The sequence below is a fragment of the Squalius cephalus genome, assembly GCF_949319135.1.
Source record: "Squalius cephalus genome assembly, chromosome: 23".
NCBI classification, from domain to species: domain Eukaryota; kingdom Metazoa; phylum Chordata; class Actinopteri; order Cypriniformes; family Leuciscidae; genus Squalius; species Squalius cephalus.
The window spans coordinates 17,920,876-17,937,593 of record NC_137144.1 but is presented as its reverse complement, the minus strand read 5'-3'; the positions used below and the strand labels follow the sequence as shown (position 1 = coordinate 17,937,593).

The window sequence follows — 16,718 nt, the reverse complement described above, 5'->3', positions numbered from 1 at the left end:
CAACATTTTGTTGGTCAGCATGGTGAATTCACATTAACAACTTCGAACTTGAGAAGCAAAATCTGCATGGCAAACTTTTTCAACCTCACAAGAAACATGGGTTCCCATTGGAATGACTAGATTTACCTTTGCTAAAGTTTGCTGAGCAATGGTAAATGTGTTGAGTCTGAAGAGGAGGGAGCGGGAGCGGTAGAAACAACGATCTGCAGGCTGCAGTACCGATTTCGACCACTAGATTGAAACTACAAACTGTATTCTTACAGACTATCTTCTTACCTTTAAGGCGTTCAAGCTTCAAAAAGGAAACAAAGGCAACATTAAAATACCATAAAAGTGGTACATATGACTTGTGTGCTTTATAACAAGTCTTCTGAAGTCCTATAACCGTAATTTAAAGTGAAAATTAAAATCTGCCTCTCTGAGACTAGATCACTGAGTTAAACTTGATTCATAAACTAATCATTCAGGATGGGTTTGAGATCTGGATTGACTAATTCAATGAAAACATCTGACTGAAAAGAAAGATTGGTTCTAGATGGTGCTTTTGTGTCATTTTTGAAGTTGAAATCCCTTGACTAGTTTCATGGAAAATAGCAACCAGCACAGTCACTAAAATGCCTGTATTTGTGCTATACTAAAAAAATAAGTCATACAGGTTTGGAATGACATGAGGGTAAGTAAAGAATTCATTAGAGTATTAGTAGACTGTTAGTTTAGGGTTAGGACAAGGGTTCGGGTTAGTAGAATACGTTACATGTTACAAGTTACTTATAGTCAGTAGAGTTGTACAAAAAATACAGACTTCGGTACCAGGTCGATACTGAAATTTTAAAATTGTGGCGCTTTGAGCGGAATCGTTAAGACCTCTGATTGGCCATTGTGTTCATTGTACTCATCCATGTCTGTGATTGGCTACAATGATCAACGCACGGAAGCGTTTGAGAGCACACGGAAGTGTTGGAATGTGTTTTAAAAAAACGGGAGCAGGAGCGGTTTGCTGATAGACGCCTGCTTTCAAACGCTCCCGTCTGTATCTGTGTAAGCGTTCGGTGAAGAGCATCATTGATGTATATTTACAACATATTTTTGAAGCGCTGATCATTGCAGCCAATCACAGTCATATCCGATGAGCGCGTGAGTTACGTACAATGGGCAATCAGAGGTGTTTACGATTCCGCTCAACAGTGCTCAAAGAGTAATATTTTTTACATTTCAGTACCGACTTGGTACCGAAGTCGGTACTTTTTGACAACTCTAATAGTAGAATGCCTGTTGGGGGACCATCAAAATAAAGTAGCAGATATTAAGCAGACAGTCTACTCTCTAATGACTGGCCATTGACATGTAGTTGCAAAGTTACTTATAATTAGTAAAATGTCTAAAGTGGACTATCAAAATAAAATGTTACCTTAAACAGCAGTGAGTTATCAGAGGATTTTGGTCACCAACACCTTAACTCACCTGTGCACACTGACACACAAGAAGCTTTCTTAAAACATTAGGCTGACTCCCAGTGGATGACTGCAGTTTGTACAAACATCTAGGGCAAAGTGCATCCTCTCTGTGTCGTACTACTCTTGGCCCTTTCGTACTTTTCCACAGGCTCAGCTGAAAGTCTGGCGCACCTTCAGAAGGACAAAGGTTTCCCACAAGAAAAACACACCAGGCCTTACAGTGTCACCCTCTCTTTCATTGTGCCTGGTTACATAACGCTAAACTAATCAATCTTAGGACTGACTCCCGAAAAGCAAATACCCTGGGCTGGACTGACATAATTTTTGCCTATGGCAAAACAAAAACACTACTTAGAAATAAAATAAAACACTCTTGTGAGAACTTCAATCCTTCTTGTGTGAACTTTCACCTCCACTAGTCCAATTAATGCTCTGGAATATACTCGCTTGGAGCAATTTCGTTACTCATCCTGAGGTTAAACACAGTTCACAAACTTTACATCGCGCTCTGAAGTGGAGCATCTGAATTGCGTTGTGGGATATGCTTCTGTGTGGTGGTACGGTAAGAATTACCAGTCTCTGAAAACATATAATAGTCATAGCAGGAAATTGTATTAGTTCAAAGTCCTCAGCCACAGCGAGGAAAAACCTCATCCCTGCATTTGTCCCTGTCATCGACACAAAGGGAACCACATTTTCACTGGTGATAGTGAGAATGCAAGCGTTCTGTCAGGTCTCATTCGTTCAAGCTTCGTGTGCTTTGCGAGCATTGGCCGCACGTTAAATGGTTGCAAATGGAGCCCATATCAACTGCCATAGTCACATATGACTCCCATGCATCCTGATCAACAGGCTACAGAGGGTCCGGTCAATTAGTAACTAGCAAGGAAAATAAATTGTGGTTTGTGAAGGCTTCCTCGCAGGACAACTTTAACAGATTGACTTAGTAAATGGATCCACACTCAACAAAAACAGCCATTCTCTAACTGCAGATAATAATCTGGCTTTATTTAAACTAGTAAGTGGTGGACTATGTGTGTATATGTGCAGGAGTGTGTGGAAGTAATAGAGATAGTATTTTAAGGCAGACCAGGTCTTGACTCAATCATACAGGTCTGATAATTCATGCAATTCTTTCAGACATGCAATCATGTGCAATCTATCAATCATGACCATATTCTACATTCCTTATTCATACAATACCTAAATCAGAATCAGAAAGATGTTTCTGATTCTTAACTTGGCAACTACCTTACTAACTATTAAAAAGCAATCAGGAGTTTGAGTCAAAAGTCGTAGTTATAGTTAGTTAATAGTGAGAATTGGACCCTAATCTAAAGTGTGACCTAAATAATCAATATAATAATAAAGTATTTTATAAATAATACATGAATCGGACTACGTTATTAGCGCTGCATGTTTTTGATTCACGAAAAAGAACCTAAATAATGAACGAAATTAAAATACTAATGTCCGCACCTAACCGTGATTGACCTTTCCGATTTTTCTGGGGACTATTATCTGAATTCACAGGCTTCACTAGTCCCGTTTCTGACAGGCTGTAATGTGATACAGAGGTATTTCAGCCACGGGAGAAGCCTTCAAAGGTGGTTCGCTCTGGCATCAACAACTCATTTGGCTGCCTTTGTCACTTTATGAACAGAAACAGCAAATTTTATTTGGCACGTGAAAACTGTTAATAAGTTGCAGAGAAATTTGTTTTAAGATTTTCTCCTTAATGCAAAACAGACACTCCGCTGCAGTGTCTATTTTTCATTTTCTTATACGGCATTCCTGCAAAATAACAAGTTTGCATTTTATTATTGAACATTTTAAGACACCATATCAATATTAAATCTAGCATCACATGCATTTCTATTCTGTTCAAGTACAAAGTATAGGCTATGCGTCACATAGCCTTTCAAAGTATACAATGCTGATGATGAAATATTGTGTTGTACATGTAGGCTACCCTAGTGTACGAAACTGAAGTATACTTTGGGCTTAACAAGGATATACACTGTACATTTATTTTTCAAAGATATAAATAAAACCAAAGATTATTGGAATATGTTTTACAAGAAAATACTTTTTCTTACTTGTTTTTCAATTTTATTTAGCCATTTCTGAGTGAAAATTGTTTCTACACCAATTTTTTTTTCAGCATTGTTTTTTACATTTTTATACATACATTGTGCTGAAATTGTGTTTTTTTATATTGTTTTTTTTTTTTTTTCATAATTAACACTAAATTAACTTTTTAAATGGAAAGGCCTATAAATAATCCAACTATTAAGGACTAACTTGACAAGAGTTTTACCTCATTTGAAACTTGAGGTGTCAACAAAAAGCGCAGCAGGCCCAACGTGTGCATCAAATATTTGCGTCTTTTTAATATCATATTTTGGTTTAAAATTCCCTCATGCTTCTATATCTGCACTGTGCATGTTTTTAGCTCATCCTATTTCCCATAGACCTGTAATTTGAATGTATTTAAAATGCAGCCGCCACAAAGCAGATCGGCACTGTGGTTCACTGAGGCTTCAGATCCACTAGAGCCGAAGCAGCATGGGAAGACAACAAGAGCCATAAGCTCCAAATTATTGTAATTATCATATGCTTCGGGAATTTCCTGTACCAGATAATGGGGTATTCGAATGTCATATGTAAAGCGTTATAAATGTGGAATTGTTTCATATAGTCTCTGATGGGCCCAAGACAGACAAACTCTGTGCTCCAGAACTCTGAGCTGCAGTTAAATTCACACATGTCCTTGTGTGCTAACTATAGGAGTGGTGGTCATCGAAGGATTACAGAGCTGAGACTTCAAACGCTCTTTAAAAGGAAGAAAACTAACATGACTGCTACCATTAAAGGGCAGATGCTGAAGCTACTGTACAACTTTCCAAAACCAAACTCTAAAAAATGTTTAACTAATGTATATTTATACATACATATACATACATACATATACATATATATATACATACATACATACATACATATATATATATATATATATATATATATATATATATATATATATATATATATATATATATATATATATATATATACATATATATATATATATATATATATATATATATATATATATATATATACATATACATATATATATATATATATATATATATATATATATATATATATATTTCTATTTTCTAGCATTTCTAAGATTTTTACCATGGTAATGTATTTGACAATGTTAATGTATTTGGTCTTGGCGGAATAGATGTGCTACACTGCTACTGCTGCTGAATTGCTGCTGCTGTTGATTATTGCTTCTGCTGCAGAGCAAGTACAGGGACTTGCTAATGCCAATACATACACCAATACGCTGCAGTGAGTATTTAAGACATACTGCTGCTGCACAAATATCATATATCAATTACCCATAGCAGATGTATATAGGTGGAGCTGGGGAAGGTGGAGGGTAATGAAAGCGTGCTGCAAACTGCTATACTGAATGGTAACCAGCCATCTGAATGGTGAGCAGCAAGCTCATTGGCTGCAGACGCAACATGAACCAATCAGCTTGCGTTATGGACACATCAGCCTGCGCCATCTAGTGTTTCATGACAGAACTAGGCATATGTGTATATATACACACATTACTCTTGCTAGGGTATTGTTGGGAGTGAGATGATGATGATGGCATGGCTAGATTGTTAAAGGGATAGTTCGCCCAAAAAAGAACATTCTGTCATAATTTTCTCACCTTCATGTTGTTACAAACCCGTAAGACTTTCATTCATATTCTGAACACAAATGAAGATATTTTTAATGAAATCTGAGCGATTTCAGTCCCTCCATTGACAGCTACGCAACTACCACTTTGATGCTAACAAAAAGTTCATAAAGAGATCGTAAAAAAACTAATCCATATGAATTAAGAGGCACGGAATTTGAATTCCAAATTTTCTAAAGAGACACAATCATTTTATATGATGAACAGACTGAATTTAGGGTTTTCACATGAGAAGTCTTGTGCACAAACCGATAAGCTAATAAGCTACTCTAAGCAAAGATCAATGCTAAAATAAAAATCTTGTTGCGTAGGGTCATTTTCTTAGCGTATGAGAAACTATATGGTTCTATACTGTCCGTTTGAAGATGTATATGGATCTTTGTACAGCAAAGGCTATGAACTATGCAAACATTCAAGATGCCTAGATTGGCCGATGAGGAATGAAGCGAAGGCAGTGTTTTACATTACAGGAGTCCTTGGAGGTAACTAAATATGTCTGCATTTATGCAGGAAGCATGAAAAGAAAACAGCAGCAATGCTCGCATACAATCCACAATTTTCAAAATGTCAACCCACACATGAAAATACTTTTCAACACACATGACGTCAGATTATAAACGCTGACTTTTTGGCCTATAAGCAGCACCAGTCCCCCCTCCACGGCTCTGACAAGCACCCTGAAGTAGGTGAAGATCAAACACCCCAGCCTGGGGTAAATTATATCAGATTCCACTTTGTTACGAAGGCCTGCGTTCGCTTTCCGACATTTACAGTCGGGCCGAACCTCGCGGAGGCCCCTCGGATCTTTTTCTCTCTAAATCCCGACAGCCGCTTACGCTTGAGTCAGGAGGGGGGGAAAGGAAGAAAGAAAACGCAGACCATCTGACTTCCATTGCTCAGCTCGGCGTGTGTGTTCCGTTCAGCCACTGGTATTTGGATGAGGCGTACAGCGCAGTTACCAGAGCCCTGCTCTGAAACGTGTATGATGTCATTGAGGTTCAATCATTACAGGCTGCAGATGAGGCTGTTCTGGATGGGCCGGGTCAGTTCCCACGCTTGTTTGGCAGAGATCAGCTCCTGCAGCCATATTTGTGAAGAAGCTTCTGGACAAGATTAAAAATGGAAGCGAAAGACAAAAAAAAACAGAGAGTGAGGATCTCCCTCGTAAGACTTCCTTTTTTGTGTGTTCACTCGTTCTGAATGGCTCTTATGTTGCATTCCATATCAGTGAGTCTGCCCAAGAGGCCCCACTTGCGGGAGTCTCTTGTTCGATAAAGTCAAAGAAGTACAATAAAATGCACTAATGCCAGAAAGCAAGGTCTCTGCTAATTCTTCATTTTAAAGTATTAATGTTGAAGGCATGCGTCTTCGTGTGTGGTGATGCGCCATGAAGAAACCTCAATATCAAACCAGCAATTCCTGTAGTTCCTATATATAAAGCATCGCCCTAACAACATCAAAATCTTTCCTTGCATCCAAATACGTTTATTTACATAGTATAGAGTATGGGAAAAGCAATTTGTCAAATAATCAGCCGGAATATGAAGTATTCATAAAACAGTAGCCAAAAAAGGCAGGGAACAGCAACATTTCCAATGCCAACATGGTGGATTTATAATACTGTAGGCTACTTAAAGATTTTGAATTCAGAATTGAACACGCCTTTTTTAATGTATTCATTTAGCAGATGTTTTGATCCATAAAGTCATAAAAGGGTAATTTTAACTAGAAAAGCAAAGTTTGTAAAAAAAGAAAAGAAAAAGAAAATAGTTATACAGTTTAAAAAGCCTAGAAGGTAGAATGACAGAATGATAGAATATGATAGATAGAACGATAGATGGATAGATGGAACAATGGATAGAAGGAACGATGGATAGATGGAACGATAGACGGATAGATAGATAGAACGACAGACAGACAGACATCTACACTGACAGGCACATCAGTTTCAGGGCATCAGGGTCACCAAGCTGGCATCTCAGCTCTGGCACAAGCAGATACCCATGAGGGTGAAGCACTAGCACTGGTAGCGTAGGGGGTGGCAGACAGACAGGGGCCTACCAAACAGCTTGCGACCATAACTCACAGTGGCTGGAGAACAATGAATATAATTATTGAAAAGAACACTGTCCAATTCTGAGAGTCCCTCCCCATCAAGTCTGTTTACTCGCGAGGGGGTTCGTGGCAGGGCACTGACCTCCCTAACGCCAGCGGTCCTTTAGAAGCGGCCGGTTGTCATGGTTTTCCTCCATCATGGATGACAAGTGTCCAGCTGGAAGGGCTTTCTGGGCCATTGATTACTCGACTGTATTCTGCAGATCTGCCCAAGCAAGTCAGAACAGCGGGACGAGGGGGGCGCGACGTGAAAATAAACCCTAGAGTGTGACGGATAGGTTTTCTGAAGGTTACAATACTGAGGTAATATGGAAAGATTCTCCAGGGCTTGAACAATAATAAGTGGTGAATCACTGCTTTCATGGACCATTAGGAAGGAATTCCTTTTTTACTGCTTTTTTGGCTGCTGAGAACCCCAGACAACTGTTTGGGAGGGTTTTAGCGGGCCGCCTTTCAGCAGGTAGGCGGGGCTAGCGGCGCATTACCTGTGTAGCCAAAACTCTTGAGGCTTCTTGCAGGTGCCGTGACGCTCCTGAGGGAAAGAAACTGCTATGGATTCCAGCTGAAGAAACAGCTCCAGTTCAGTGCTATATCTCGCATGGTAGTCATATTCAAAGGGCAAAGGGGGGACCGTTTCCGCTGTGCTGATACCCAGTACAGTACTCTTATTCTGCAGATGAATAGACCTTGAAGTGTGTTGAAGAGTCTCACTACTAACAACAAATAATAGGCAGCTTATGTGAGAGTGGCTGCGTCAAGTGCCACACAGAGTCGAGTCGGCAACCGAGGGGCGCCTGCTGCACTTTTTCACCAGTTTTTGAATCGGGTTTATTCGAGAGACTCGCTTGCTGTGTGTGCAGCAGGGTATGGTGTGGGTGTACAGAAGCACAGAGCTCCTCTGTATTGTGTTGCGCAGAAGAAGGTGGAGCGGGAGGAGGCGGGGTGCGTGGTTCGGGCTTGATGTAGGGGGTGTGAGCGGTGCCAGAGAGCTCAGAAACTGCAGGGAACTCCCTCCAGATCCCAGCTGCCCAGGTCTGGCTGCAAGCTGCAAGCAAGTGCCAGGCTTCTTTCGGCCTTCCTGGAGGAGTTCCAGTCTGCATGGGAGGAGGAGAAGGAGGAGACCGAGAAAATGCCAAAAATAATGTCTGGGCCTATATAAAGTTAATCCCATGGGTCAGACAATGCTGAGTCATAAAGAAAGGAAACACTCAGGGAAGTTTTTATAGAGGACCTGATTTCATTTGCCTTCAAGAGAAACAAAGATCATATTACAATGCATAATCTGCTATACCTGCTATTTTTCCAAATTAAGTCAGAATGGAAGGAAACTCCTACAGGTCTAGAGCATCAGCACTACATGTTCTCAAAATTAACTAGTCGGTGGGCTTCCTGAAGGTTTTCATAGGGGAGGTTTTACGTCAAACACTATTCGTCAATGAATCCCGAAAAAAATGCATCATGGTTTTCACAAATATATTAAGCAGCACAACTGTTTTCAACATTGATGATATTAAGAAATGTTTCATGAGCACCAAATCAGCCCATTAGAATGATTTCTGAAGGATCATGTGAGACTGAAGACTGGCTTAATGATTTACAACTAATCGACTACTCAACCATCATGACTCATCCCTATACTGGTCCATATTATAATGGTACGACTGAATCAGAAGATTCTGGCTTTTCTACAACAGAGTAAAGTTTATCTAGAACAATTTAATGCATTGTTTGTCTAACAATCATGGGATTGAGTTTATTTTGCAGATAATTATGGCTTTTGTTGAGCTGATGGTCAGGATAAGCACGTGTTACGAGCCATTAACTTGTGCGCTTGTTCTGGCAGCGGCTGTACTTGTTTGGTGGAGCATACGTCAAAAACGGTGATAGTGCACAGTAAACTATAACACAAGGGGATTCCACACATTGGGGGAAGGTACACAGAATGTTTTACAGATATTAAATATAAATAAATTGTAACAATTTACAATAAAGATAAAGGAAATGAAAATTCTGTCATCTTTTACTCACCTTAAATGTCGTTGCAAACCTGTATAAACTTTCATTTTTCTGTGGAACACAAAGAAAGACATCTTTCATTTTTTTGTCCATACAATGAAAAGTCAGTGGGGTCCAATTTTGATTAATGGACAAAAACATACTTATTTTATATTCCACAGAGGAAAAAAATAACATCATACAGTTTTGGAATAACATGAGGGTGAGTAAATGATGTTATTTTTAGTTGAACTATCTCTTTAAAATTGTTAACATTTGTTAACATGCAATAATTTCTTGACTTCCTTTATGTCGGGTACAGTACATTGATCGTTCATGTGAGGTGATAACGGTGCATCATTTTAACAAGAAAAAAATCCAGTCTCGCACGAGAACTCCTATCTCACACGTGATCTTACGTTATCTCCTGTATCAATTCTCACGTGTTTGGTTATGAAACCTTCTTATTGAAATGTGTAATGGGTGACCCCCTTTTGTTGATCCGTCAATAATGTGCAACTAAATGCTGTGTGAAAAGTGAGAAGAACAGCAATCCGATGACTTTGACAATCGTGCAGTGTGTACCATTAGTGAATTGAGTGCAAAAACAATGCAAAAAACATCAAACACACTATTAGCAGAAGCAATTAATTCTAAGTGACTCTCCTCAGAAACTAATCCAAACCAGAATCCAGAATCAAAGTATTTATTTCCCTTTCCTGAAGAGTTGCTATTTCTGAGGGACAAGTTTCTTTCTTGGGCACATGCAAAGATATTGTTATTAACATACCACCCTTTCCTTTTGTGTCTGAAATATATCTGATAAGAATAGCCCAGGCTGATGCCGCTGGAATCCCCCCATGACTCCGGAACGACCTGGGCGGTGATCGTGCCACTTGGCAGAATGTATCACTTTCCCAGAGCTCCACAGAGGATGCCTTTCCTTTGGAAACCAGGTAATTCTCGCCTGGAATGAAACAATTGACCCGTGTGTCATCCAGGCGTGACCACACTTTAGCATTGTTCCTGAAATAAGATATATTTGTCCCTTTAGAATGCGCACGATCAGACGCAATCCTATTCGGCCTCGTGCGCTCTTGTTATTCTACATGCCACACACTTCCCCTCTATTGATGAACATGTTTCCACAATGTCTTCCTGACTCGTCTGTGGCGTTCAGGGACATCTAATGTACACCGTCAAACACCTGGATTACATTAATCATGTTCCAAATAGACCAAATGACAGATAGAAATGCTGATGTAGCTCACTTAATAACAAACAGTGCTAAATATCTGTGGAAATGACTTTTTCATTTGTCTCAATCCCTGACCCAATTGAGTATATCCAAATGTGATTTTTTTTTAACCCAGGCTCACTCAAAAAAATGTGCCAGTGGCATCATTCCTGCAAAATGTTTCACTTTCAAAGTGCACTAAAAGCGTGTTCAGTTTTATCAGAAACAGATGTATGTGAATCTGGCCGTTTTATTACATTGTTTGTTGTACGTATCACTGCAGTTGAGTAGCGCTAAAAGATTTAAGCTCTAACACATTCTAAACCAAACCGATAGTGTTAAAGGTATAGTGGAGGATTTTTTACTTCCGGGTGGATCACCTATTCTATTGGTCCTCTTAATTGTCAATCATTCTGGTGAATCAATCAAACTTGTTCAAAAAGTGGAGAGGGCGGGTCTTATCTAAAATTCAGAAAGATCCTCCAGTATACCTTTAACATTAGCAAACGTGAGATAAAAAACATTTGCTGATGCAACCAAGCCATTTTAGCTTGCATTTTTTTCTCTCTCTACATATGATGCAGATCTGTATTTTGGATGAGAAACATTTTCATTTGCAGCATGGCCTATGGGCAGACTTTGGTCCAAGTGAAATGGTATGTTAAACTCTTTGCTAGTTCACACAGTTAAACAGAAGGTTACGATTTGACTCGTGATCAGAGGAGAGACTGAATACTTGTGTACTTATATATCAAGGTTCTGGTCACACATCCTACACCAAGACCATTTTTCCTGTGCTGCAGTTCCTGGTGATGGTGGTGATAAATGTTCCGACACACAGGAGCATGGAAAAACTCATTTCCTCCTTGGCTCAAAAGCGCCAAGCCCCCAGAGACCCATCAAGGCAGACCAGTGTGAACACAGGGGCACGAGAGGGAGAAAGAAAAGATAACCTAATCTTTTTGCTCTTCCAGATGAAGCCATCGTGAAACCATTCAATCACGTGCAAACGCCACCATATTGAAGACATCAAAAACTTCTACAAGACACTATAAACTCTAAAATTACCGCCTTCGGCGAACTGGAGCATATTCCCAAGCTTTGTAGTCCTTGCTAGCAATTAGCAGAGCTGTGCTGTTAATGGCCTCTGAGGTGTACGCTCCCTTCAGACCCTGCTTTGTTTTCCCATTCACCACATTGTTCAAGAACGTTAACTCGCTACACCGGCCCCTTTGAGCAGGACTCACCAGAGAGAGCCCACTCTAATGCTGGCACTGATGCAGGAACGCTGACAAATAGCATTTACCTCAAGCTCTCCTGCTAACATGCTGAGAGCTGCTGTTTGTCTAGATAACATGACAGAGGAGGAAGGAGAAACGGTAAGCATGCGAGCCAACTGGACACGAAGAAATATTCTAGTATTACTTTGGTAAAGTATTTCGCATATGGTGGTCGAGAAGAGGACTTCTCTGCGTCTTATATAATATGTAATAGTTTTACAGTTTATCTGATGTGAAGAATGTTTAATTCGTCTGACTTATACATCTGTCACGTGCGTATTCTGATAATAAAAAGTTGTTTTTGTCATATTAAATTGAATTTAATACGATAAAATAAAAAAGAGTGCCATTATGATGTAAATAAAACAGAAATATGAACTGAAAATCAATGAAATAAAATAAGGTATTATGGTATTCAAATATATATTATGTTATATTATAATGTAAATAAAACTGATTTTAAAATAAAAATGAAATAAAATAAAACGAACAAAATGTTGAATTACAATTTTCCATTATCCATAAACCATTATAGTAAAGAATAGCCTACATTAGTACTGCCATGGTAAATGTGAAAACGAAACATTGTGGTATCATGATGGAAATAAATATGTGCAAAAAACTGATATAAATAAAAAATTATATTTAATAAAAAATAAAACAAATATTTATATTATGATATAAATAAAACATATAAGTGCATCAAAAATAAATAAATAAATTCAATTCAGTTCAATTTAGTATTACTGTGGTACCATAAAAAATAAAGCAATACCATGATTAGTGGTAATTTCCCTCTTTATTTAAAGGTTAATCTAAGGTTAATCTAAAACATCACACGAACAGCTTGAACACGATCAAGGAATCTGAAAACCCAGAGAACTCCATTCACATTATTGGATAAACATTATGCTTCCAGAGGCGGTGAGTCACAGCAGCGTCCCCTTGTGATGTGGTCTCCTTTCCTGTCCGCTCGTATCCCAGTGCCGACTGCTGTGCCGTCCCTGGTGGCGTTTCTCGTAGGAGCTCAGCGTGCCGCACGTTTGTGACTCATCACAAATTGTTGGTGTGGCGGGGCACAACAGAGCCCTGCGGGGTGTCATAAGTGGCCCGTGCGTATAACAAGCTTCAGATAATGATAGAGTTCACTGCAGTCTGTAGCACACATGGCCTCTTAACCTCTCCCGGTTATTTTGGATAAAGATCATGTTTAGCATTTTCTTCCTAAACCACAAGCTCAATGGAGCTTTTAATACATGATATGATAGGATGTTGACGAGTTGTTAGTAACTCACGAGGAAGTGATTGTGAGGTTTCGTTTGAAGTACGTACAGCACTTCACTTTGAATATTCACACCGTCTTAAAACTGATCCCTGGTTGTGAAAACTCAGTGACGGCATCTACAAACCAACAAGAGGGGGGAACAACATCCACTGCGTTCATTACAGGACTTCCCAGAGAGATTTCAGGGGGATACGGTTACAGACTGGGACGTAAACAGAGGAATGTTGCTCAGAAACAGCTGGAAAAGAGCATGAGAATAATGAAGGATCAGGGTCCAGTGCACTGCGTAGGATGAGGACGCAACAAGTGCGCCATTAGAAGCCTTCCAAAAATAAGCTGAGCTCTTTGACACGCCGTATAAGCTCGAGATGGGCCAAAGTCTAGCGAGCCTTTCCAATAAGTGTTCTTTTCTTAATAATATCATGTGGCATTTGTAAAGCATTAATACACATTAATAAAATAAACCCTGTTTGTTTTGAGCCAAAGAAGATTTTTTTGATTCTTAAGTTTCCAGATTGGAGCAAGTAAAAAGTGTTGGTGTAAAATGCTGAGGCAGGAATCACTCATTCACATGTCTACATTTGAGTCGCACCTCATTCAGATCATGCAAATTCAATGGAAAATTCTATTATTGAACCTCCCTTGTGATGCTCAAAACTTTTTACCAGTGGAACACGGAGTTATCATCGAAATATCAAAAGCTGATATTTTCCATACTGCTAAATATGCATGGTGATATCTGAGTACAATTTATTAAAAAAAATAAAATTGTTTGAAAAATGTGTCATTTCAGGATGATCTCAGGTCTACACAAATGAAAAACTAGTTTTAAAACCTAGACTGGACCGCCATTCAGAGCATGATGTCCTTGTTCTGATTTATATATACATTTAAAAAAAAAAAAAAAAAAAAAAAAAAAAAGTGTTTTATTATTATTTTTTATTTTTTTTTTAATCTATATATATAGTATTTTTTTTTATCAACATCAAGATTTTAGGCTTAAATGTAGATTAATGTTTTAGGGAAAGTTTGTGGGCACAACACGGTTTTCAACTAATAACAGGAAACTTTGTTTGTGTTTTGGCCGTTCATTTACACGACAACTGCATTTAGTGGACCTGAAAACTCAAACTTTTGAAAACTAGTTTTTAAAACCGATACCATTATCATCTCCATGTAAACTACAAAAACATGAATTCGTGAAAAAGGTGAGGTCATGCGCATGCCTATTACGTGTTCAGTCTATAGACGCTACAAGTTCAGTTCTGTTTTGATTGACTGACACTTCAGTAGGTGATGATAAATGTCATCGTAACCAAGTGAGCTTCTTGTAATACTGTCTCTCCCCAGAGACACGTCTGTCTGAAGTCATGGGGTTCAGCGGCACCAGACACCCTCCAGTCCAGAATGGGACCCTCAAACGGAGACCATGCCTAATCTGAAGCTGCCATTCTCCCTGCGCCGCAGACTTTTACAGTAAGCTGTTTGCCTCTGAGCTCTCGGCTATTCCACTCCATGACTGATGCACTTAAAACAAGAACAAAGCTAAATTTCTGTCCCGCTCTCCCTTGCTCTCTTTGCTACCTTCCATCTTTTTCCCCCCTCTTTGGAATTGCTGAATGCCCTGAATATTCATAACTGTGTTTTTTTTTCTGATAAGCATGCAAAATGGATATCAGAGCGCCTTGGCTGCCTGACAACACCAGGCTCTCTGACAAAGAGAGACTGGAGAGGAAAATGAATGAAAAAGAGAAAAGGACAGCGAGAGTCAAGACGATGCCCCAGCCAGTTCAAAGGGTGCATTCCTAGCATTTGACAGAGGGTAAATGATGCATTTCAAACTCAAATCTATTTCCTCTGTTTTAACCAAGTCCACTGTGAATAATACCGACTCGCTAGAGATGTTTCTGGTCCCAAGACACTAAGACGGAAAAGTTGTAAAAACAAGTTGAAAACATGCAAGTAAAATCTTCCAAGCTAGTTTTGAAATCAAAATGATTTTGCAGTTCAAACAATGAACAATTATCCAACACAGCATTCAACATTCACAAAACTGTACATTCTACTTCTGTAGGATAACCCAATGACTCAATGGAGTGAGACCTTACAGACTTCCAGGCCATACTGGAGCCTGTACCTGCTGGAAACCAAGCGGGTGACTGGGACATGGAAGATGAAAATTATCTCAGTTTACACCAATGGTAACACTTCTTTTTCAAATCTATTTGCTACTGTTGCTATAAGTATTATTATGTAGGTAAACTTGTGTTTAATTACTGTGCTTAATTACTGTTGGAAAAGCTGCATTACCTAAAACAGTAGTCCGAAACGAAGCACATTTGGAAACCGAAGGATCAAGTTTTTATTTAAGAGCATTTAAAGCTACATGAATAGACAGGAAGAACAGCTGAAATATTGTTATTCATTGATATATCTTTAGAAACAGTTATTCAAAAATCTTTAGAAGCAGATGTGTTGCCTTAAAAAAAAACAATCCTGTTGTATTTCCTGTGCTTAAACCTATTTTTTTACAGTCTATGGCTTAAACGCATGCAGGTGCACACACAAATACACATATTTGAGTTAAAAAAATCATTTAAGTAAGCAAAACAGATATAGTTGCCAGATAGCGTTTAATAAATACAATTTATTATTATTATTATTATTAATATTATTAAAAATCTAAATAAAAACAACAACATAATAATAACATAATATTAAATTAATAATAATAATTATTAATATGATTATTATTATAAAAATAATAAATAAAGTTTAATGTTGGTTACAGATATTAATAATAATAATAATAATCTTTATTTAACATTTTAAAAAGTGACAAAACTTTTTTTTGCAACTTATTTCAATATTGTGATAATACAATATACCGTGATAAAAGCTTAAGCAATTATCACAACATGAAAATGTTATACCGTCACATGCTTAGACCCTGACAAACAGACTGTACTTGTGTCAAAACTGCTACAGCATCTGATGTATTTACAGGTTCCAAAATGTTTTGCCACACCTGATGGGAGAATACAGAATTTTAAATAAATATTTCTAACAAACCATGAAACTTTTAGTATTAATTAATATTAATTGCTGAAACAGCTTTTATCACGGTATATGATATTGAGTTGCAAAAGTTGCAAAAAAAAAAAAAAAAAAAAAAGTGTCGTCACTATAACAGGTTTAATAACTTTTTTCTTATAATAAAAGGAACTCTGAACATATAAATACAATAAAGCAATAAACAAAAATATATAAAGTAAACAAATGTTAAAAACAGATTGAAGTGCAAAAGCCTCTAATGCAAAAGCATTATAAAGATCAATGGCTAAACCTTTACAATAAGGTCCCATTTGCTTATGTTAGTTAATGCATTAATTAATATTAACAATGAGCAAAATCTACAATTGTTACAGAAGTTTTTATTCTTTGGTAACATTAGTTTAAAAAAAAAATGATAATTGTTTTTTCATATTAGCACAGGTTATTTTGGTATAATGCCCTTTTCACAAGATATAAAAAAAGTCTCTGATGTCCCCAGAGTGTGTAGTTGTAGCTCAAAATACTC

General features: G+C 38.1%; 1 protein-coding gene across 3 annotated transcripts in view; it reads right to left on the bottom strand.

The window, feature by feature from the left end:
- The window catches only part of ccnd2a (cyclin D2, a), a 149,492-nt gene that overhangs the window by 78,521 nt on the left and 54,253 nt on the right, over nt 1–16,718 (bottom strand). The window contains exon 2 of one of the 3 annotated variants that reach the window (XM_079859083.1): nt 9,370–9,408. The exons of the other annotated variants lie outside the window; for them this stretch is intronic. Within the exon in view, the coding sequence (XP_079715209.1) occupies nt 9,370–9,408 (39 nt within the window). The remainder of the gene's footprint in view (nt 1–9,369; nt 9,409–16,718) is intronic. 3 annotated transcript variants of the gene reach the window in all.